This window comes from Amyelois transitella, chromosome 2 (assembly GCF_032362555.1).
Source record: "Amyelois transitella isolate CPQ chromosome 2, ilAmyTran1.1, whole genome shotgun sequence".
Lineage (NCBI taxonomy): Eukaryota > Metazoa > Arthropoda > Insecta > Lepidoptera > Pyralidae > Amyelois > Amyelois transitella.
In genome coordinates, this window is record NC_083505.1 from 2039286 (window position 1) to 2064700 (window position 25415).

The 25415-nt window shown below is 36.8% G+C and overlaps 2 protein-coding genes across 2 annotated transcripts in view; both read left to right on the forward strand.

The window, feature by feature from the left end:
* Positions 1 to 12382, forward strand: part of LOC106143113 (endonuclease/exonuclease/phosphatase family domain-containing protein 1) — a 30544-nt gene extending 18162 nt beyond the window's left edge. The window contains exon 6 of the mRNA XM_013345107.2: positions 11598 to 12382. Coding sequence (XP_013200561.1) covers positions 11598 to 11833 — 236 coding nt within the window. The 3' untranslated portion in view covers positions 11834 to 12382. The remainder of the gene's footprint in view (positions 1 to 11597) is intronic.
* Positions 12383 to 18503: 6121 nt separating this feature from the next.
* On the forward strand, positions 18504 to 21016 carry LOC106142967 (uncharacterized). The gene is made up of 4 exons (XM_013344927.2): positions 18504 to 18761; positions 19099 to 19320; positions 20019 to 20152; positions 20846 to 21016. The coding sequence occupies exons 1-4, from the start codon at positions 18504 to 18506 to the stop codon at positions 20913 to 20915; spliced, it is 684 nt and encodes a 227-aa protein (XP_013200381.1). The 3' UTR covers positions 20916 to 21016.
* The last annotated feature ends 4399 nt before the right edge of the window (positions 21017 to 25415 follow it).

A 25415-nucleotide genomic window follows, 5' to 3' on the forward strand; every position in this document is an offset into this window, starting at 1 on the left:
GAGAGAGAGGGGTGATTATAAGTTTGACGTGTCCGTCTGTTTGTCTGTGTCATTATAGGTCGCAAACGGATGAAGCGATTTCAACTTATTTTTTTTTTATTAAAGGTGATTTACTTGCGAGTGTTCTTAGATGGTTGAAAGGAAATGATGAATAATTGTGAAGATGCTTTGGTAATGTCACACGTGTTACGTCATATATTTTTTTTTATAAATTGAATTTACACATGAAAATGAATATTAAATCAAGACATAGTGACGCCACCTGCGCGTTATCACAAAAATCGTAATTAATTATGTCTTATCAGTGAACAGATGTTACTGTTGAAGATGTCATGTGAAAGTTTATGTAAATAAGTATAAAACGAATTGTGGACTTCGTCATATCTGCGTACGGATTTCGTAGGAGGCGACTAATGGAAGAAAACACAATTGCGTCCACACACACTTGTTTAATGTTTAGATTGTTGTCAAGCTAACATAGTTTTAAAGAAAGCGATTTTTTTTTTCAAATTACTTTTGTTAATATCTCGAGTTGTGAGTGACATCACGTACACCAGTACTTTAGTGACATTTGTATACTATATAACTTTAAAACTGTGAAAACGGCATCAAATTCTGTTATTTTTTTTTTAGCTGATTGATAGATAGATAGTTAGATAGATAATTCATTTATTTGATTTGCTACACACAATTTACAATTTTATATGGAATACAAATTAATTAGGGTGTGAGTTGCAACAATACAAAAAGGTCACAACTCAACGAATTTATTGCTATAGAGCAATACGCTGATTTTCAGTTATGACCTAGGTACCTACTAGTGCAGGTCAATCTGCGCACGTAATAAAAAAAAAACATAAAGAAACAAACAAACAAACAAAGACTCGTGTCGTGACTTAAAGTTTTATTGTATATGTGTGATATATTGTATAAACATATTATATAAACAAAAATAATAAATTTGGTCGTTTTGACTTTGTGTTATTTGTTTGTAATATCTTTATTGCATAGAAATTTACACAGGAACAAGTATAAAAGAAACGAATATGATGAATGAAGGGATCCCTTCCAGTCAACCGGCAAACAATAAAGGAACTAGATAATTAAGTAAAAAGCGGCAAGTCACTGTGTTTTTAGCAACAATATAAAAATATACTAACAGATATACAAACAATAGACATATACCTACCCATAATACGAGTATACATGTATAATTTGTGTTATTTTTAGGTTCACCAATCGTCTCAAAGTACAGAGTTGCAATTTTAGAATTATCTTAGATTACACGCAATTATTTTATGCGTTATTCAATGCAATGCAATCGTATGGAGGCATCCTTTGTTTTGTTTATGTATGAATCAACCAGCGTGTTACGGGATTGTCCTATAGGAAGACCGCTGACCTGTCACATCATTGCACACGGCACCGATGCAATGAATTGCGCAAGTGAAGTAAAGTGCCGACGCAGCAGCACGTGCAAGCCTCGACGCCCGCCCGGAGACCGGACGCCTCGGCCACTTGGGCTTCACACTTCGACCCATGCACTTACTTGTAATTAGTCGTAATTATAACTTGTAATTTCATTCTTTTAATAAATTAGTATTTTAAATTTTGGTTTTTTTTGAGACCTCCGACTCGCTGGACCATAATTGGCGCAGTCTTGGTAGTAGGCTCGAGCTAGGCGTGCGCGATCGCGATCAAGATTTCCGCTGGAATTCAGCCCGAGTCCCGCGTGACTAGCTGGTTCTCGAACCTTCGTCGAGCTGACCTACTCATCTCTACTCGTCGAGCTGAGGGCGGAGGAGATATCCGATCTTCGATATCACTCAAGAAGGACCAGGTATCGAGACATGATACTGTAAGTACGCTACAATTTATTCGTGGTGTTGCTTTCCCTATTTCCTAATTTCCTAGTGTAGTAAACTTCCAAAATTTTTCACCCTCGTAAATTACCTCATAGCTCTGCATCCAGGCAGGCTAGAGACACTTTTATTGATAGTAATAGAGATTTAGATTCATTAGATTTAGATAGTAATAGCGTAGAAATGGCTCAGCAGCAAATACCATTAGGACAGCCGTCCACTGGGCATGTTGAACCTGACACTATAATTAAGGCCCTTCGATTGGCGCCTGACTTTGATGGCAATCCTCATACACTGCCTCGCTTTATACAATTATGCGATCAGATTGTAGGAGCCTATTGGACGGAGGATAACCACCTCACCAATCTGTTCTTGATTAACGGCATACTAAACAAGATAAAGGGCAATGCCGCATTGACTATAAATGCGAATGGTATTCCATCCGATTGGTTAGGTATCAGAAACCATCTTATTAATAATTTCAGTGACCAAAGAGATGAGACCACTTTGTATAACGATCTAGCTATGCAAGTTCAAGGTAATAGCTCTCCTCAAGAGTTCTACGATAGGTGTCAGACATTGTTTAGCACTATAATGACGTTTGTAACCTTACACGAAAGCATCCCCACGACCGTAACTGCTAAGAGAGACCTGTATAAAAAATTGACAATGCAGGCTTTTGTTCGCGGACTCAAAGAACCTTTGGGATCTCGTATAAGGTGCATGCGTCCAGAGAGCATGGAGAAAGCATTGGAGTTTGTTCAGGAGGAGTTAAATACTATGTATTTACAGCAACGTAATGAAGGACTCCCTAAAAACTTACAAGGGTCATCCGCCTCTAAACCTGTACAGACACCAACGCCATCGCCACAAACTCAACTACCTCAAATACCTAAACCTTTCACCTTTGGTCCTATGACACAATTTCCACCTCGTCAGAATTTTAATAATTATCAACCTAAACCTAATGCACAATTCCAACTCAATCAAACTACACCTCGCATGCCTACACGCACCCAACAGATGTTCGCAGCACCACCTCGAAATTATAATGCCAATAGTAATATGTTCAGATTACCAAATCGAAATTTTAATAATAATGCCGGTCCTCGCCCTATGAGCGGCGTTAATCATTTTACACCAAGAGTTTTACCACCTAGTGGCCATGACTGGACCAAACATGGCAATCCGCCTCCCACAAATTATTTCAAATCTCGAGATGTGAATCTGAACGAGTGTTATGCTTATGATTCTGATTATAATTACTACCCCGTGTATTACGAACCAGACTATAGTGACTATAATAACTATAACTACGTTGAACCTATTGACTACGACAGGACTAACTATAATGTTTTTGACGAAAACCTGTATACTGGACAAGGACCGAGTATATCGGAAGTGACTTATAATGGACAGACAGATAACCTTCCCCAGCCATCGTCTAGCCAAGCTGAGGATTTTCAGATAGCCAGCCTTACAAAAAAGTTAAAATAGAAGTTAATCTGCAAACACAACGACAGTTACCCTCATGTGCAATTGAATTATGACCCCTTTCAAATAACTAATATACACAGTACTTCTAAAAGTGATCATTCTATAACTTTACCGTGTTTCCAAGAATTCAAGTGTGATAATGACATTACATTATTCCTTTATGACTTTCACGAGTTCTTTGATGGATTAATAGGGTTAGATTTGCTCACCCAATGGGAAGCCAAACTTGATCTTAAAGACTTAATAATAGTAACTAGCAACGCGTCCAACCCTATCAAAATGTATAACTCGCGCAACGTTAACCTCTACGAGGATATCATACCAGCTAAATCTTCTAAGTTACTTAGACTTCCTATCAATGTAGGGGACGGTGATGCTTATATACCGGAACAAGTATTGTGTAACTGCCTAATTCATGAATGTATAACCTCAGTTAAGAACAATCGCGGTGTGATAGAAATTGAAAACCCATCCGATCACGATGTTATATTATCTTTGGATAGACCCGCGAATGCCGAACTGTTCAATGTCGATAGTGCTAGCATAGATCAGCAGCCCATGTCTAAGCGAACCCAAGAGGTTCTGTCGCGTCTACGTACAGACCACCTCAACGCAGAAGAGAAAGCCAACCTACTACAGCTTTGCTCACAATACTCAGATATATTTTATATTGATGGTGAAGCCTTGACATTCACCAACCAAGTTAAACATTCTATTAAAACCACGGATGAGGTACCGATCTACACTAAAAGCCACAGGTATCCCTTTATACACAGACAAGAAGTCCGTGATCAAATTCAAAAAATGTTAGATCAGGGAATAATAAGGCCCTCGGAGTCTGCATGGAGCTCCCCCATCTGGGTAGTTCCCAAGAAATTAGATGCATCCGGCAAACAAAAATGGCGTTTAGTTGTCGATTTTCGTAAACTAAACGAAAAGACTATTGACGACAAGTACCCTATACCGAACATCAATGACGTACTTGACAAGCTAGGAAAGTGTCAATACTTCACTACACTTGATTTGGCGTCCGGATTTTATCAATGCGAAATGAATCCACAAGATATACCTAAAACAGCCTTCAATGTAGAGCACGGGCACTTTGAATTCCTTCGGATGCCGATGGGATTAAAAAATGCGCCATCAACCTTTCAAAGAGTGATGGACAATGTCCTTAGAGGCCTTCAAAATGAAATATGCCTGGTATACTTGGACGACATAATAGTCTTTAGTACTTCTCTCCAAGAGCACATCCTTAACCTTGAAAAGGTTTTTCAGAGACTCAGGGAATCTAACTTCAAAGTACAAATGGACAAGTCAGAGTTCCTCAAGCTTGAGACTGCCTATTTAGGTCACGTCATAACTCGTGACGGTATCAAGCCAAATCCCGATAAAATATCCGCAATAGTTAAATATCCAATCCCCAAAACCAGTAAGGAAATCAAACAATTTTTAGGCCTCCTCGGTTACTACCGAAAATTCATACCAGATTTTGCCCGTATAACCAAGCCAATGACCCACTGTCTTAAGAAAGGTCAGAGAATATCAATTGATAATCCGGCTTACGTTAAGTGTTTTGAGACATGTAAAAGCTTACTGACAAATGACCCCATACTTAAATACCCTGACTTTGAAAAAGAATTCATACTGACTACAGACGCAAGTAACTTCGCAATCGGAGCCATATTTTCTCAAGGGCCCATAGGTTCCGACAAACCTATATCCTACGCGTCTCGTACTCTTAATACCAGTGAGACCAACTATAGCACAATAGAGAAAGAGCTATTAGCCATAGTTTGGGCCACCAAGTATTTCAGGCCATACTTGTTTGGTAGAAAATTTAAGGTGTTAACAGATCATAAACCACTCCAGTGGCTAATGAGTCTGCGTGAACCCAATTCTCGGCTTACAAGATGGAAACTGAAATTAAGCGAGTACGATTTCAGTGTCATATACAAAAAAGGCAAAAGCAATACGAACGCCGACGCACTGTCTAGGGTAGAAATTCACAATGAAGAATTAGACCAATTGTTAGACGACCTACAGTCCATAATAGGTAATCCATCAGAAAAACCACAGACATTACAGGGTTCCACAACAGCCACGGTACATACCAGTGAGGAGAACCCGATATTAGAAGTCCCCATTACCGATGAACCCCTTAATAAATTTCACCGACAGCTCGTCATAACTATCGTAGGTGACGTAAAAAAGCGACCTGTCGTAACTAAACCATTTGATACACATACCCGAGTTTCAGTACAGATTTCGGAATCAAATTTAGAACAAGAAGTTATTAATACAGTCAAAGAATATGTAAATCCTAAAGTTAAGACTGGTATGTTGTTAAACCCCCCACTTGCGATGTATTCAATCATACCTATCATTCAAAATAATTTCAAAAATTCAGCTATGAACCTTGTACTTTGTAAAAGTGAAATAGAGAATGTCAAACAGTACTTGAGGCAACAAGAAATAATCAGCAACTATCACAATGGCAAAACTAACCATCGTGGTATAAATGAATGTTTCTTGTCCCTTTCTCATCGCTACTTTTGGCCCAAGATGAAAGAACACATCGCAAAATTTATAGGAGAATGTACCATATGCGGGCAGGCTAAATATGACAGAAACCCCGTTAAGCCACAATTTAATCTTGTCCCACCTGTGTCTAAGCCCTTCGAAGTAGTCCATATGGATCTTTTCACTGCCCAAAACGAGAAATATCTAACTTTCATTGACGTTTTCTCGAAATATGCACAGGCATACATCCTTAGGGATGGTACAGCACTCAGCATCCTACAAGGGCTCCTAACATTCTGTACCCATCATGGACTTCCCTTAACAATAGTCACCGACCAGGGACCAGAGTTTAATAACCAAATGTTTTCAGAGTTCGTAAGATTACATAAAATAACACACCACAAGACCTTGGCCCATACACCTAGTGATAATGGCAACATAGAACGATTCCATTCTACCCTTCTTGAACATCTCCGTATTCTTAGTATCCAACAAAAAACAGAGCCCATTGTTAATCTAATGCCTTATGCTCTCATAGCTTACAATAGTTCCGTACATAGTTTTACTAAGTGTAGACCATATGATCTAATAAATGGCCACTTTAACCCCCGAGATCCCATAGACATAGATGTTACTGGACACTTAATGCAACAGTACCTACAAACACACAAAGACCGAATGAAGACAGTGTACGAACTAATACATGACTCTACCACCGTTGAACGTGAGGCTATTATAGAGAACCGAAATAAAAATCGCGAGCCGGAAATAGAATACCAACCCCAACAACAAGTTTTTATAACCAACCCTTCAGCCAGTAGGCAAAAGATAGCCCCAAGATATACCCAAGATACTGTATTGGCGGATTTGCCGATCCATATCTATACTTCTAAAAAGCGCGGCCCAATTGCAAAAGTTAGACTGAAAAGAATCCCCAAGTCAGCAAAATTGTTGCAGGTTACTCCTAACTCTGACCGTGACACGAGCGCAAGAAGTTCAAGTTGACAGCCTGGAAGACGGACCTGGACTTTTGCCCTTCAAATTGGGACCTACTAGACTAGTAACACATGACCACTCCTTCCTACAATACATTGAGCTTAGTAGCATTGAGAAACATATTGAACTTGTTAAACACCAAATCGTAGAACTAAAAGTTAGATTACCTAATGATACTTATCAAATATTTGAACACCAGGTAGATTACTTAAGTAACAAATTAAATAAAACAACATACGAACTGGACAGTCTAGAACCCCATCGTTTACGAAGAGGTCTCGTAGATGGTCTAGGGTCTATGATAAAAAGTATAACAGGAAATTTAGATTATACAGACGCTATAAACTATAATAAGGCCATTGAATCTCTTGAAACCAATCAAAAGAAATTAGCTAGTAACTATAATACCCACGTTAGCTTAAATAAGGAGTGGATGGCTCATCATGCGAGTGTATTAGTTAGTCTAGTAGAAAATCAAAAGAAACTTAACCATACATTGAATATTCTTCTAGACGACGAGATCCATAAGAATAGCAATCTGATAAAATACGCTAAGTTAGCTCAGTTCTTATCGATCGTCACCAATAATATAGATGAACTCTCAAACGAATTACGCAGAATAGAAGATATATTGGCGTTCACTCGTACATCAAGTGTCCATCACTCGATGTTAAGAGTCGACATTTTAAGTAAGATTATTAGAAAACTTAAGGAATTATATAATAACGAACAATTATTAGATATAGATTTAAGAGACTATTATAATATCATACAGGCAGGTTCATATTATATGAATAGACAAATAGTTATAGTTTTCAAGTTTCCAATACTTTCAACAGAAACCTATGATCTTTATAAATTACCTATAGTACCCAACCAATATAACCAAATCCTAATACCCCCTCATCCTTTACTAGCAACCAACGGTAAAGAGTACATGTACATAGAGGCAGAATGCCCGAAGATACAATCTCGATACCTATGTCAACCAACAACTTACCAGCAAATTAGATCGGATTCTGACTGTATCCAGACACTCATCTTCAGACAGGCCATCGACGACTCCTGCCAGCAGATCACCGTCAATCTTACAAGAGAGACGCTAGAAAAGTTGGATGACAGACATTACATCCTAACTCTTCCACGGCCAACCAAAGTACGATTTACATGTGAGCGAGATGAATACCGAATTCTGCATCGTAGCCATCTCATTACTATTCCACGTCGGTGTTCAGTTCAAACAGATGACTTCACCATCTACAACTCTCAAGATCGCGTCGAAGGACAACCCGTCAAGATATTCAACATCCCCGATAACCCGGACCTACACATCTCATCGCAGCCAGCGATAACTCTTAATTCTATCGACCTGAAGATGCTTCGGAACATTCAAGATAGAGTTTTATCCCAGAAACCCATGGAAATGGACGAAGTGAATACAGCATCCCTATACCACACTACAGTACCATTATATGTATTGCTGAGCATCACTGCAGTCGCAGCTACGGTTATATTAAGCCGCAAATATATGAACCGAAGACAGAATCCTGGAACCACAGACGATATCCCGAAGACTGAAGAAACTTCCAGATCCACAACTATATACAGCATCCCAAGCCCTGCAAACAGAATATCGAACGCAACATTTTCGTTAAAGAACCTAAAATAGTTGCGTTTCTAAGGGTGGAGGTGTTACGGGATTGTCCTATAGGAAGACCGCTGACCTGTCACATCATTGCACACGGCACCGATGCAATGAATTGCGCAAGTGAAGTAAAGTGCCGACGCAGCAGCACGTGCAAGCCTCGACGCCCGCCCGGAGACCGGACGCCTCGGCCACTTGGGCTTCACACTTCGACCCATGCACTTACTTGTAATTAGTCGTAATTATAACTTGTAATTTCATTCTTTTAATAAATTAGTATTTTAAATTTTGGTTTTTTTTGAGACCTCCGACTCGCTGGACCATAATTAGCGTACAGTCAAAAGGTCGTCTGATAGTTCACGCGTAACCAGTAAATCTTATTAGCTTAAACACCGAGACTCGAGGCAAACAACTGTTACTCTTTGTATTATGATAAACAGTGTATTTTTAGAGACGCGTTTTATCAGTTTTCCTTATACGATCATAGGGGTTAGTGCGAGTTTCACACGATTCAGCGAGTAATCACGAATTTGTATGGAATTTGCATTAGTTCCATCGCGTTACCACTAGATGGCGCTTATCGAATCACATACAAATTAGCGTTTACTCGCTCGACGCGTTTTATAGAGTAAAACTCGCACTTAGCCCTCAGTAGCTACGTCTAAAGTGACTTACAGTCTATGTGTCACAGTCAATGTAATAATGTTCTTTAATTTTATGAAAATCGTTATTAATTAAACAAATGGTAGTCTTTAAATATTACAAAGAAAATAGGCAGTTGTATGTATTATTGTGCTTAGTTTACACGTTAAACTAAGTCTAAGCGTTAAACAGTCTAAAAACTACATATATATCGCTGTTGCGCTTTTTAGTATGACGTGAAACGGTGACAGCGATAGTTTTATCGCGCGATAAAAACGGAATTTGATTTTGCAAGACAGCGTAGATTTCAAACTTCATTTTGAATTAAAAATAAATTTAAACTCGAAACTATCTCTCGTCTCGCCGAGTCGCTGTAATTTTGAAAATGGCACCCCAGGTCTTCATTTGTTATTCAGCTATTGTTGCCGTTTCAGTGAAGTAGGGCACAGTGTTTTTGTTAGTTTTTTTGTTCATTGTACAGTTTACTTGCTACCCTGGATATGTATCCGACTCTTTTAAAAGCGCATCTTCATATTGATTAACATACATACACATATGGTCACGTCTATATCCCTTGCGGGGTAGACAGAGCCAACAGTCATGAAAAGACTGAATGGCCACGTTCAGCTATTTGGCTTAATGATAGAATTCAGATTCAAATAGTGACAGGTTGCTAACCCATCGCCCAAAAAAGGAATACCAAGTTTGTAAGCCTATCCCTTAGTCGCTTTTACGACATCCATGGGAAAGAGATGGAATGGTCATATTCTTTTTTGTATTCTTGCCGGGAACCACACGGATCATATGGATTAATAAGTAGGAAAATCAACAATTAATCACATACTGAGTCCGTAATCTGCTAATATTTTTAAGAGAGTAAGTTTGTATATAGTTTTTGTTACGCACTTATGGACTGTTTTTGAAGAAATTTACATAGACAGACAGACAGGGATAGATTAGCCCAAGGCAACTTTTATTTGAGAAAATTTTTAGTTATGTGCACATTTAATTGCCTGAATGTGCTACGATTTTTCCCCTACCTAAAATCAGGCATTTTCATAAATTCATAAAAATAATACATACATAGGTACATAAAATCACGCCTCTTTCCCGGAAGTGTAGGCAGAGACTACCTCTTTCCACTTGCCACGATCTCTACATACTTCCTTCGCTTCATCCACATTCATAACTCTTTTCATGCAAGCTCGACGGTTTCGGGTACTCTTAACCTGACCCTTTGCCAGGATGTCCTTAATTTGATCAAGATAATTTCGTCTAGGCCTTCCCAAATAAAAATAATGTAAGCAAAGAATTACTCAGTGTGTTTACCTAGACAGCGTTACGAATGCAAACATGTCAGTCTAGACATTTCTTTCAACCTATCACTCGTAACACTTTAGCTAAGCAATGTAAATAATATGATAACATACACTGTGACGGGTGTTTTCGGCGTTTGTAATGTCTTCATAAAGTTCCAGGCTCGATCAAAATTAGAAAAAAAATATGTCCCCGGGCGCTAAAAAGGGGAAGCTCTTTCACCAGGTACCGCAATGTACCAGGGCGCTTCACGCCGACACGTTAGGCCCTTAAGGCAAGATAGGTTAGCCAAGTTAGAACCCCTAAGGTTATGAGCGTTGCACCCGCTCGCGAGTTTGCATTGTTGTTGTTTCGTGCAAGGCAAAGTCAAAGGCCGAGTTTGGCCCACCCTTGCGCGCTTTTGCCGAAAAGGCTGCTGGAGGAGAGTCAAGCCCCCGCCTAAAATAGTCCCGGTGTAATAATGAATGCCCTTCAGGCAAATTATGTTCTATGAGAACTCTCTCAAGAACATATTTAGTCATGACGCAATCTTTGACGTGGGTGCGAACGCTATAGTTTCCTAATTCGTGTAAGATATCGGGATATGAATGCAATTTTCCGGGTGTATGTAGTGTGGTTATTCTATAAAATGTCTATTGTTCTAAACGTATTTTGTTATCGTTTAGGTACCTTGCAAATGCGATAATGGCTCAATCGACAAAAGATATATTTTTTTAAATATTTTATGCAACTTTGTTGTAATCTCTGATATCTGATATATGTGGCTATACCGGACGTGATTTTAATGACATTTTTATATTCGGGGCAAATTACACAGATTAAGTTAGCCTCGAAGTAAGTTCGAAATTTATGTTACGATTACGAGATACCAACTCAACGATACTATGTTTTTTTAACTTAATAACCGAGTGGCTTAAGGCATTTTAGAATAGCACCACTCCATCTCCTTCCCATAGATATCGTAAAAGACCACTGAGGGATAGGCTAAAGGAATAATAACTATAGATATATTAATAAGGTAAAACTGAACTATGGTAACTATTTAAAGAGGCTGTTAAATTATAACTGTACCATTTTTAACACGTATATAACATGTAACATCTTTTTTTTTGCAGCGTTGAATTCGTGCGAATCACTGGTAGACGAGGACGTTGTCACGACCATAAACTCAAAACACACTGGCAGGAGCTCCATTCTGTGCCCTGGGACCATAGACAAGAGCAACTTCAATGGCCACTCCGGCGCAATCAGGTCAGGACTCTGCCATTTAGCGATACCACGCGATTGGTCCTGGGGTGGACCGGCGTCGCCATTTTGCCCAATCTGGGCTGAACTTAACGTCCCAGATTGACGAGTGAAGAAAAAAATAAATTATAAAAAAAATATAGTTTTATTACCATCGGCTGTGTTGATCAAATGCCTTGTATTGTGAAGTGTAGCGGCCATTTTGAATTTTTTGACATATCGCTGGCGAACGAGAGCCGGTTCTAAATTTGAATTTCGTGTTTTAATTGTTTGTTGATTTTAATGAGTTTGACTTATGGTGTGTAAATATGAATAATTTCAAAGTATTTAGAATGGTTATAATGTACTGAAAATGTGTAGAAGAGTTAGGTTTCTATAATTGAGGAGATATTTTTTTAAAACTTTTTTTTTCCAAATATTTGCTGGTTATCTTTGAGAATTATTTAAGACACCAGAATTCAGAAACTTCCTTTATTTCGTTCCAGTCCTAGTATAGCTTATACTTCCAAGGGCATTTACCAATCATCTTTTCCAACTTTTGATGTAAATATTTAGAATTTTTATATAGGCATGAATTATATATTTTAAGATTTAATTATTGTGACCTAAGTATCGCCATGTATTATATCTTATTATTAAACCTCTATGAAAATGCTTGCTTTACGTTTTCATTATACAAAATGTTTGTATATAATATCGTAGTAATAAAACCACAACAGAGAATATTTTGTATATAGATAGTTATATTGAAAAACATAGTTACTTAAAAAGGATGTATTTTATATTTAAATTCTTATAAGATGTGAAAGTAATAGATACTTTTTGTGGGGATCCCAGGACACCAGATATTGCACATCATGGTCCCAAGAGTTCTAACACCTATAAATCTAAGTCAGGCACGATTTCTTTGAAACTATAGATTCATTTGCTTACTACGCTGAGAAGACATTTGAGTCAAAATATACATGGAATTTTGTCAAATTGTATGATATTATATTATCTACCATTATTATTATCATCCTCGAGTTGTGTATCCTTGGAAAATTACTTTAGACAGAATTATTTGTCCCAAAATAGCCCCAATATAACACTCCATTAAAGAGTAGTTATGACAAAACGTAGGCGAGGAAAACCTCACATTCAGGCAACTGAATGTGTATCATCCAAGCTTAGACTAAACTCTCTCTCGGAAATAAACTGAGAGATTAGTTAACATATACGTTCTTTACAACTAGAACCACATTATCTCTGACAAAGTGTCCGAATAATAGGTTCATCAAGGGACAGATCCATATAGCTGCAGCCATCTCACTTTAGAACAAAGGTACCAAAGGGCCTCTTCATGTTGGCTTCGACCAAATCTCTGGGCCCGTACACATTTTACATATCGTCGGTGATACTGCAATACCGCGTAAGCAACAATTGCTAATACCGCGTAACTAGTGGGTGATAAACTTTACAGGAGAGCAAAAAAACTGAATATATTCTAAATTATGACAGCTTTGGCTGACTGAACTTTATACGAACTGTAAATATATGTACTCTAGCTATTAGTAAAGTCCATTGGTAAAAAAACTCCATAGATGATATAAAAATACCACTTTCGCGGTATTGAATCATCAAAAATTAACACTTATTTAGCCTTTTCATTATTTACGCGTAATTGTAAGAGGGATGAAATAAAACATTGTGTATTCAATATTATTATTATTTTATGTTATACAACACCTTATCAGTCTTTTTTTTTAAATTAAGTCTTTGCAAGTACTATATTATTAATTTAAGACATGGAAGTAGTTGAACAGCTACCTACTAATGCGAATATCAACATCTAACACATACAAATAAACATTTAGAAACAAAAACCGTACTAAGTACTTAAAATTCTTCCAAAACAAAAACAAAATTCTAACAGAACTTACAACATAATTTATGTAATACTAGTAGTAGTAACAAGGTAATGCGACCTAAACATTTTGATGAGCAATCCCACGTTTTGCAATTTCTTTATCTTTACTCTTTTCAGCTCGAGGCTAATTTTTCAATTCGATGTGACGCTGATAATCCTTTTCAGAAACATTACCTACTGCATAAGAACAACAATAGTCACAGGCATCTTTTTTTGGCTGAAAAAGACCTACGTTTTCCTCATTTAATATGTCAAAAAATAATTTCTCGAAGCCTATACTGGCTTGCATTCTGACGACGAATATTCGACGTACTTATATATTGTATAATTGTGATTTTGATTGTATTATCGGTTCAACATACTGCTTTGTGGTTGATTGGGGACAATAATGTAAGGGCAACTTGGGCAATAAAGATAAGTAGCATTCAACAGTCTCGTTTAAATCTGTGCAAAATCGGAGTAAGGTTCGGATTTACTGAATTCACAAGTGTTCTATTAGCCAAGCTAGTAGCGGATAGTCCACTCTTTTATGCTTAATGTCGCCAGAAATGTCTTCAAACAAAATCTTTCTTTTTTACCGTCTATTTGTAAGTCTAGAATAACCTTCAGTTGTCTTCCTTTTAACATGTTCCGTATCAATCATTGACCGTACATACATCTTTTTCTCAGTCCATGTCATGCTCCAAAAACGATTCAAAATGTCTTTTCTAATGTCCTCAGGCAGATTTTAACAAAATTTAACAAGAAAGATTTTATTTACTTCGACCACAAAATGCTAACATACAGTTAGGGGCCCATAGATCTTTCCGGTTTCGGTTGTTTTTGATGGTACTTATTGTCTCCTTTTTTATACCCAAGATAAGCTTTTCCTGACATTCTGTCCTTCTTATTTAGTTGTCTTCTCCAGGTTTCACAGTCAGCTTTACATACATACATACATACATACATACATACGTTTTCTTTTTCTTGAGTCTCTTGCAGCTTCTGGCTTCAAATTTCTTTCAGGAAAACTTTCAGAATCATAAGGTTCTATAGGCTCTATGTTGGTAATATCAGATAAAGATACGCAGTCAGGATCGGCGGTAGAGTCATTGGGAGTAGGATGTATGAGATTTTTTTGGGAAACATGCGGGACATCAGTGGACGAAGTGTTAGGATTATCCAGACAAAATTGTACAACCGTTTTTTCTGCTATGTTTGGGGTGACAGTACATAAACAGTTGGGATCAATTTGAGTAAATTCAGTAACCATTTCTTCTACGACTACCGGTACTTGAAGTACTCGGATAGTCTGAAGTCATTTCTAAAATTGTTATTTCTTTAACATCTGAGACAGCAGTGGAAAAAGTGGGATCATCACGGGAAAAATCACCGTGGAAGTACTGGGAGTTTGGAGTAAAAGTTACAAGTGTTTGATCAATAATATCTGGGATATCAGTAAATGAAGTCTGGCTGGGACAAATGGGGAAAATTGTTGTTAAAGTATCGCTATTAGCTATTTCATAACCAATATCTGTTATGTTCATCGGTGAGTCATTAATTTTTTGAGGTATGTTCATAATGGATTGTTTTTGTGAAAGTTTTTTATCTGAAATATTCTGCCTTTTCTGAAGAAGTTCCTGTCGTTGTCTTTGAAGATCTGTCATATTGGATTTTATTTTATTTTCTTAAAACTTCAATGACTGTTCATTGTTTATCTCTTTCATAATTATTTTATTAGTTACCTGAAATATAATATAAAGAAAATTTAATTCATAATCGCATAATCCACTAAGCTATTCCAACAACATTAGAGTGTAAATACCGCGTAAGTACACGAACCATGATGTAAAGAGAATGTTAAAATACCGCGTAACTACAATAGAAAAGTTATTTACCTTTTTAGTATTAATTATGCTAATTTAAAATAAATAAATTATTGAACATAGTGCCAAATGTAATAATATATAAAAATAAAACATATACTTACCGTTCAATTGAATAAACTCTGCTTAAATCACTAATATTACGGAGACACTTACCAAACCACCAAACGCTCATAGTAATTCTGTGTAGATTCGCGGTTTTGAAGCAAAATTCGACAGTTCGCTATTCGCGCGGTTTTGAAAAGCTTGATTTGAACCGTTTTGATTGGATAAAGCGCTCGTGTGATCGCACAGGACGATGCCAATCGCTATCAAGAACATGTAGGCGCGAAATCTCAATTTTGATTTTTTCGTACTTCCGCGGTTTTTGCAACAGTTGGTTACGCGGTATTGCAGTATCACCGACGATATACCAACATAATAATAATAAGTCTTTATTCACATAAAACATGGTTGCATCGGATGTAACAAATATATTTCTCATTCAGAAATGAGCAGTGATTTATTTACATTAAAATTTAATTTTGAATGGTATTGTATAAATCTGGAATGTGACGTTAAAAAAAAGTGATGAGTTTTTTTTTTGTTCTCATCGGTTTATTATACAGTTGATCGAAGGAAGATAAGACATAAATCGACAATCTGAAGAAACGCCAGGAGATAAGCTATTCTTAACTGCGCTATAAACATAACAATGTACCTGACACCGGTTTTCCTTTGTAAGTAATAAGATGTCAAAATCTGTTTGACACGTTAGGTGCAATCTGTATTTGAATTCTGAACCTTAATGTCAAAGCACAAGGTTCAATTTGATTCACGCTGAGGTCATTTCAGGCTGAAAAATACTAGATACTTTTAAGTTTTAAAATCACATAAAAATTTATTTCCAGTTGCGCGTCTACTGGAAATTTCTTTAGAAATAAGTAAGTTTTTTTTATATAAAGTTTCTCAAGTTCTTTGTTACAGTAATTTTAAGTAGTTTGCTTAAACTTGCATTTGACAGCTTTATGTGTATGGAATAAGGTTGATATAGCTACAATGTTTTGTTACCCATAGGGGTAGGCAGTCAGGTAAGATACCATATATATTTGGAAATTGTTGTGCGTTTGACCTTAATTTTAAATGATAAGTCAAATAATGCCTATTCAGTCTTGCCTTGAAAATCCCTAAGGTATCGGGGAAGAGAGACGCAGGTGGGGAATTCTTGGTGATTTAAATAATACTGGCTTCCGCCCGCAAAACGGAAAAAAGTTTTATGTTTATAGGAAATTAACATATAAAGTACTCGAGCATTTTAACGTTCAATCTGAATTGACCCTTAGCGTTCCATCTTCAACACCGTTACTCCATTAGTGAATATTCTGATAAACTACTTAGTATTTTTGTATTGCTATATTGATCTCTGTAGATAGATCATTAATCGATATTTTTGACATTTTACACTAACGGTAACGGAACGCGTATTTTAATATTTATTGAATTAATAAGTATGCACATTATGAAGTATTATTTTATGGTTTAGAAATAAGTAACATGGTCCAAATAGTCAGGATTTGATGATATTTCTAATCCAAACCTCCCCATTATGCTTAAATTTATTAAACAAATGTTGTAGTTGATATTGTGTGATTTCTTTGGGGAAATGTCATGGAAACTCTTTATAGTCAACAAAATAGAAGATACTACGTTGTATGAAAATTGAATGATGTAGAATCGAATATTTATACTATTTGAAATAAACTTTAAAGTAAGTTTTAATGGTATAGCGTTGGCTTGTGATTTTTCATCGATTTGTAATTAATAGATAATTGAAAATTTTCCGCTTTTTGTGGTAAAGTGAGAGCGTTAAACTAAATCTTAGAATATGTATAGAAAACTATTGTTATTACATTACATTGAGAACAATAAAAAATCCGTTAAAAAAATATTTCTACATTGAGTTTATAGTTTTGAGTGATCTCTATGCTTTACTAAGAAATTTTTTGAGTCTGGTTATGACCAAAGAGAAAAATATTGAAAAAAAAACATGTTTAGTTTTATAAAAAATATGTACATATATTAATTAACCTCACTACAATAACTAGACACTTATAGTAAAGATTTAAAATGTGATGAAATGAGAAACGAACTATCTAGAATTGTTAAAAATAATTACCTCTTTATCATGTCAATGATTAATAATATTTACGTTAATTAGGCCGTGTGTTTTACACGGCGTAACTAACTTTTTCTTATATTTTTTAAAAAAATTTCTTAAAATATTTGTTGGTCATTTCATTTCACGAATTTATATCTTTGCTGCTGGCGCCAAACTCATTCGGAACTAACGATATAAAAATATTTTTAAATATGTATTGATTAATGAACTAATCCATTACACTTTTGCCTTCAAATGTCTGTGAAACTGAATCACTTTTATTATGTCAAATAATTTTATGTACTGTATTAAAATTGGTTTCTTCAGTTGAAATAATGTTATTATTTGTAATATTACTAACTGACTCAACGTATGTATATTCAGGTTTTGATCGTTATGTGATATGTGAAATATTTTATTTTTTATCATTTATTTTGATTATTGTTATACTTGGTGTAAATTATAGGTGAATTTTAATAAATCATTGGAATGGATTGAGTAGTTTCATTTTTTGGTTTTAAAATATCCTTAATTTAAAAGTAATTCTACAATTGCATTTATGTCTAGAAATATTTTTAACAGTTGCTGTTAAACTTTTTTAAAATTAAATTTGTTAAGGAAATGACTAAAGGGGAAAGGTTTAAGGTTATTTTGTAGCAAAATAAGACTTCAAAAGGCGTCACTGACACAGGAATGACATAGTCGCGGGAAATATTTCGAACTTTTTGAAAAGTTCGTTGCCAAGGTAACTTGTACGTTTAAAAACTGTAATTGACAAGATAATTTATGTCAATCTAAGTAAATAAATCATTCTTATTTTTCATATTCTTTTTCACGCACACACAAACGTTTTAATTCTCCAAAAATGGCTGACAAAGCGAGAATGGAATCCATGCTTTTCAGTTACGAGACCACTAACAGGACTGACTACAGACCTTATGAACTTCGAGCGTCAGAAGTCACCAGATACGTGGAGAAACCTAAGAAAAAGCGACCGCCTTACGTGAAGAGCGTTAAGGGCATTCAGACGATGACGCCGTGGCAGTGCGATGTGCCCTTCTACCTTCTACACAAGCCTAAAGAAATAATACGCACGAATCCCTATGAAATTCAGCGGCGTTTTGTAAGTTAACTAGATGGCTTGTATTTGCAAGGTATATGCAGGAGCTGACTTAACATATCGCAGCAGTAGTGCGCTTGTCTGTGACACCGGAGGTCCCAGATTCAAATCCCGGCCAGGGCATGATGAGAAACGAACCCTCTCTGATTGGCCTGGTTCTTGGATGTTTATCATATATACTCGTATATATATATATATATATACTTTTAATATTTTCTAACTGATCTTTCGCTGACTAAGACTTCATATTTACCTACCTACCACACCTACTACCACAAAATTATACACCAATAAGACGTTCGTAGACTTCTTCAGTTCCATTAACCAATCTGTAACGTAGGAAAAGCCTAAGGACACTGATCGCGAGGTCGTCCAGAAGAGTCGCCCCCGCCTCGTGATGACTCCGTCAGTGAGTATGGACGACATCGAAGACCCTGAAGCTCGTCAGATCCTGTGCGATGACATGTATACCAGCACAGCGACCGCCGGCATGAGGGAGGCGGTGAAACCGTATTACAAGGTAGAAGCGCCGTTCCCAGGCTTGCCCGCCAAAGCTAATCCGGTTGGTATTTTCATACATACATATGGTCACGTCTATATCCCTTGTGTGGTAGACAGAGCAGTATTGAAAAGACTGATAGGCCACGTTCAGCTGTTTGGCTTAATGATAGAATTGAGATTCGAATAGTGACAGGTTGCTAGCCCATCGCCTTAAAAAGAATCTCAAGTTTGTAAGCCTATCCCTTAGTCGTCTTTCACGACATCCACGGGAAAGAGATGGAGTGGTCTTATTCTTTCCTGTATTGGTGCCGGGAACCACATGGCATTATATATATTTATTTTTGTAATATACACTACAAAAGTTCATTTTACGGATATTGATAAACTCTCTATTGTGTCTTAGAAAATTTTATCTTTTTTAATAAAATTAATTTTTTTACAGCTTTTTTTTCACGGGAAAGAGATGGAGTGGTCCTATTTTTTTTTGTATTGGTGCCGTTGGTATTTTCTTTACACGATGAATCTCAATTCTATAATCAAACCACGTCTATATCCTTTGCGGGATAGACAGAGCCAACAGTATTGAAAAGACTGATAGGCCACGTTCAGCTGTCTTGCTGTGTTTCTATCATTAAATAGAATTGAGATTCAAATAGTGTCACTATTGCTCGCCCATCGCCTAAAAGAAGAATACATAGTTGGCTTGAATGGCATTTGTCTCTTCAAATCTTTACGCTCTTTAAATTGTTGGTACCTCAGGTGGTTCTGCCGAAGTACAGCCCGCCAGTGGTGCCTCCGGAGTGGCGCATGGATTCCGTGTCCTGGGACAGCAGACAACTGCGCTGCTTCTGCGACCCCACCAAGGAGTTTTGGCTGTCCTACCCATTGTTCAAGTGTGTAGAATTTTGAATAGCATAATTAAAAGTTAATCTGTTATTATGATCAGTAGCTCCAGTGGCAATTCCCATGTTACTCCTTCTAATTCCTTTGTTACTCCTGAGGAGTTCGTAGATATGTCTTTTTGCTAAATACTTATCATCAAAATAGTTCCAGTAGTGTTTATGTTGTTTTCGTTGCAAACAACGAAACAATATCCAATAAAAATCTTTTCTCTTTATTAAATTCCAAAATAAGTTTTGCCAAAAAATATGAAGTAAGTATTCCTACAAAGTGCGAGTATAAGTAAGTACTTATCTGTGCCTCATCACCTCTAACACGCGTAATTACTTTGAGGCCACTATCTTTTGATGATGAAATTTAGATTCAGATCAAGTTATTTAATTTTTCTTAAAGGTCCATTTTCATTTCATTCACAACCGTAAATTTTTCAATAGCCTTAAATACGTTGAACAATAAAAAAGTATTTAAGAAATGCAACATTGTATTCAAAACTTCCCCTCCGGGAAAGAGGCGTGATTTTATGTATGTATGTATTTAAAACTTTAGGCTGAGCCAAAACATTAAGTTATTTAATGCTTCCCCATGATTACAATTTGCACGATGCAAAAGAGAAGCAGCTGGCATACCCTGTTTTTTTTTTTACCAAATGACTTTCATAAACTTTAATTTACTTATTTGATTTACAGATGCAGGGCTTGCGAAGAATCTGCCATTGTCGAGGCACACAGGAAGGCTAAGAGACTGGCAAAACATTGACATGATGTTCTTGAGATTTCTTGATTGAGAGAAAAGCAAGAGACATACAATCATTGAAAAAAAAAACATAATTGTACCCTACCTATTCATTAATTAATTGCTTTAAATTAATTAAGATTCCTTGTAAGATTATCTACACTCGTTTTTTTAGTTAGAACCTTTTTAGTAATATTTGTAATAATATATGTTTTTATGTTGTAACTTTTTGTTTTTGTTTTTATTTAAAAACCCGATTTTTTAATTTCAAAAATATATTAATTGTACTGCACAAGTGTACACTTTTTCAGATGCCAAAAAAACTTACCTATTTACTTTTTGGACGGATTTAACTGTAACCGGTAAGCATGTGGGGTCGGATCATGATCATTTTAATGTTTACCACAAATAGGTAATGTGTTGACCGTAAAATAATATGAAAGTGATGTGTGATGTGTTCTCGGCGTCTCAGAAAACGTACACCTGTAAAAGTCTATCACGCAAGATATATAGACGTGATTATATTTATGAAAAGGGTAAAGTGGAAGGCTCTCGACCGCGCGGAAGGTCACCCATGCGATGGACCGACCAAATAAAGTCTGTGATTGGCGGTTCACTTAACGAGTGCAGCAGGATGACTTCCAGCAGGGAGAAATGGCGGGACATCGTAAGGCGCACATTGGCCCCGCCTCCAACACTACATGATGACCACGACCACTCTGTCAAGAGTGACACGACTAAGAAGATATTTATGAACTGTATTTGTTTTTTCTACAATTATGACTTCTTTATACATGACATTCTGTCAATCATTTTCGTTCGTCGAGTTTCAGAGCACGTTTTTTTTTATTTTTAACATTTATTTATTTTTTAATCAATTTACAATGAATAAAACTGATAAAACTTTCAAACTCCCGAACCAAGATCACTTTGAATCTATGTTGTTTAATAACGAGACGACAGTGCGAACGGATTTCAGATATGAACGGAGTTTTGAACCGCCGACTAAAACTGAGTACAAGGTATCTATACTAATGAGTACTATCTATTTATCTATCTCAAGGTATGTAAAAGCTATCGCTGTTTCGCTTTTTATCATGACGTAAAACGGGACAGGGATAGTTTTTTCGCGCGATAATAACGGCGTTGCGCGTGCCGCGCCACGGGGGCTGGCGTTATTTTCTTCCATCCTAACCTTTCTAGAGAGGAGGAGGAGATGACTGGGATTAGGTAAAATTGTCAACGAAGTCCCGTCTTTGCGAAAAAACGCGACCTTTGCGAAGTTAACCCTTACTGAATGAAATCAAATTGGCGAAAGCTGCACTAGCTAAATGTAAGTCTAATCCCTTAGTCACCTTTTACGACATCCATAGGAACGTTGGGAATGGTCTATCCAAGTGCTGAACGTGGCCAACAGTCAACAGTCTCGTAAAAACCAATTGGTTTTTTCGAGACTGTTGGCTCTGTCTATCCCGCAAGAGATATAGACGGGATTGTTAGTATGTATGTATGTATGTATGCCAGGATTTTAAAGTTGAAGTTTGTACACACTTTAAGTTTGTGCCGTGTGGTATAACCTGACTCAATCAATATCAATCATTCTCTCATCAGTACAAACGATTCTTACTGGTCATATTAGTATGACATGCCATTATGACCGGTGCAATAATTGTACTGTACTGTACTTGTATTTTACCATAAGGAACCAAGGAAATTACTCAGGACCTGGAAGGACCCATTGAAAGAAACCCAGACGTTGACGGACTGGAACAACGGGAAAGTCCGCTTCGACCTGTTCCTGAAGCCGAAGGAAATCCTCCAGACTAACCCTAGGAAAATACAGGAGTTCCAAGTAAGTGATTTTTACAATGCCATCATTATCCATTATGATGATATATTTAGGGCTAGGTCGATCTCTTTGAAGCCCAGAAAGCGATCTACGGACTACGACGTAGACACTACGACGTTCGTAGCACATTTGTAGCGCTACGCAGTAGCGTCTACGACATAAGCTGAGCTGAACCAACTTCAAAGCGACCAACATACATTGTAATTCATTTTCTATTCTTTTTTTTATATAACCTCGCCTATTTTCCTTACGGGATAGACAAACAAAACAATTAAGTTTTCTATTATACTAGTGGATATAACAGAAACTGTACTTAATACTTTTTAACGATGAAGGAAGTAACTCAAGAGGATTTGGAGCTGAAAGAAGTGCGGAAGACCAGGCCCAGGGTCGTGATGACTCCAGCGATCAGCGTCGACGATGCCAATGACGAGTATGTTTTTTTAAACATTTTATTTCATGCTTTAATAAATTACATACTGATTATAGTCATATCTGACTTAGCACGTAATGTTTGACGAAGTTTAATTTCCGTCTAAGACACGTGATGTCTGAATAAGCGATGCCGATCGATAGTCAACTATCGATACTTAACTATGGATATTGTAGATGATTTCCGAGGTTAACACTACACGTGATCTCTGAAGAAGACACGCAGAACACTACAACAAATAGTTACCGTGTATTTATTTGATGTCGAATCAACTTTTTGCAAGACTAATTCACGTAGATAATCAACATAATTTTATAAGGGCGCGCAAGATCGTTCTAGAAGATACATACGTGACGAGCACGCAGCAAGCTTACTGTGACGTCACTAAAATGGCCGCCAGAAACTCCGTGGTGTCACCACTCGTGCCCATATCCGCTCCCGCGCAACCCGTTAGTCCTACTTATATTAAAAATGCTAAAGTTTGTGAGTATATCAGTACGGATGTTTGTTACTCTTTCACGCAAAAACTACTGAACCGATTACGATTAAATTTTGTATGTAGGTAGCTGAAGACCCAGAATAATATGTAGGCTTTATCCCGGAGTTCCCGGGGGATTGATTCCACGCGGACGAAGTTGCGGGCGGCCTCTAGTATTACATAATACAATCCAATTTCAATTGTTCGAAGGATTGGCAGCTGGCAAAGTTAGGTTAAGAGTAAATTTGCGTCGCGAATGGGAGCGAGGACAGCTCATGCTCCTGGCAACAAAGCGGTAGGCGATGGCACCGTGTGACACATAACCGACATTTTCTTGTTCTTATGGTGCAATAAAGAGTCTACTTATCTATCTATCTTTAACCCGTCCGGCTTCCCGCGGCCGGCCGGGTAGACGAAGGTATTTATTTCAACACGTTAATAAAAAAGAGTAAATTTGAACGAAGAGTTATGAAAGTAGATGGATGATAATAAAATTACATTCATTCATTCCTATTATCACGTCTATATCCCTTGGGGTAGACAGAGCCAGCAGTCTTTAAAAACTGTCAGGCCATGTTGCAGACTTGTTGGACTCAATGATAGAATTGATATCAAATAGTGACAGGTTGCTAACCCATCGCCTATAAGAATAATCCCAAAAGTATAATGCTATCTCTAAGTCGCCTTTTACGACATCCATGGAAAAGAGATGGAGTGGTCCTATCCTTTTTTATATTGGTGCCGGGAACCACACGGCCATTAAAAATACATTATGCAGGGATCGTGACAAGTCGAAAGTTATAGTCTCTGTCTATCGTTCCACGGCAGAAGAGTAAGGAGGTTAAAATAAGATTTTATGTTTGTATTGTATAACTTAGATGTGGATGACAAAAGAGAGAGATAAAAGTGATTAAATTATATGACAAAGATTTCTTTGTAACCTTCAATTATCCAAATCCGTGTTGCTTTAATTTTATTAGGTATTATTCTATTTTTCACTAAATCTTGGTTCCATCATAAAGCCATTCAGGGTGGCCTTTAAGTCTTGCGGATATTGGCTCCGTCTACACCGTAGGCAAAAAAGTTATGTTAGTGCTTTCTAAAATAACAATGCAAAAGTGTGTAACGTTTACAAATTTTTCAAACAGGCACATTGATTAGTTTTTTTTTTTTCACCAGATAAAACTGGAGAAGTATGTTCCTCGTGTAGTTTCACCGGAATGGCGAATGGACTCTGTAAAATGGGACGGGAGACAGGTACGAGCCCACTGTGAGCCTACCAAGGAGTTTTGGACACGCTGTAGACCGTGAGTTTGTTTCTTTTGTTACCTTATAAACTATTCAGCTTTGAAGAAGAAGAGTTCTCCTTCGAATAATTCCAAAGATATAATTGTACAAATTAATTTTGATTATATAAATGAACTACAAATGGTTGCTATACTCTTATCTACGTCACTAGATTACTCGTAGATTAAAGATACTTACATAGTTTTAATTTTTGGGATTTTGATACATTCTGAAAATTAAACTTTTTGTAAACTCAACATGTTAAGAATTCAACTTTCCGGTCCTCTGTTGAATATATTTAGACATTAATACATTGTTCGTTTTTTTATTGATAACTTTATTATTAAAAAAGAAAATATTAAAAAAATATTTTATTAAGGCACAATTTTTTTATGTCCTGTGATGTTTAAAACACATTTTTCTTAATAGCACGGACCAACCCCAAGGGAATTGAAGGCGAAGAAATGAAACAACAAA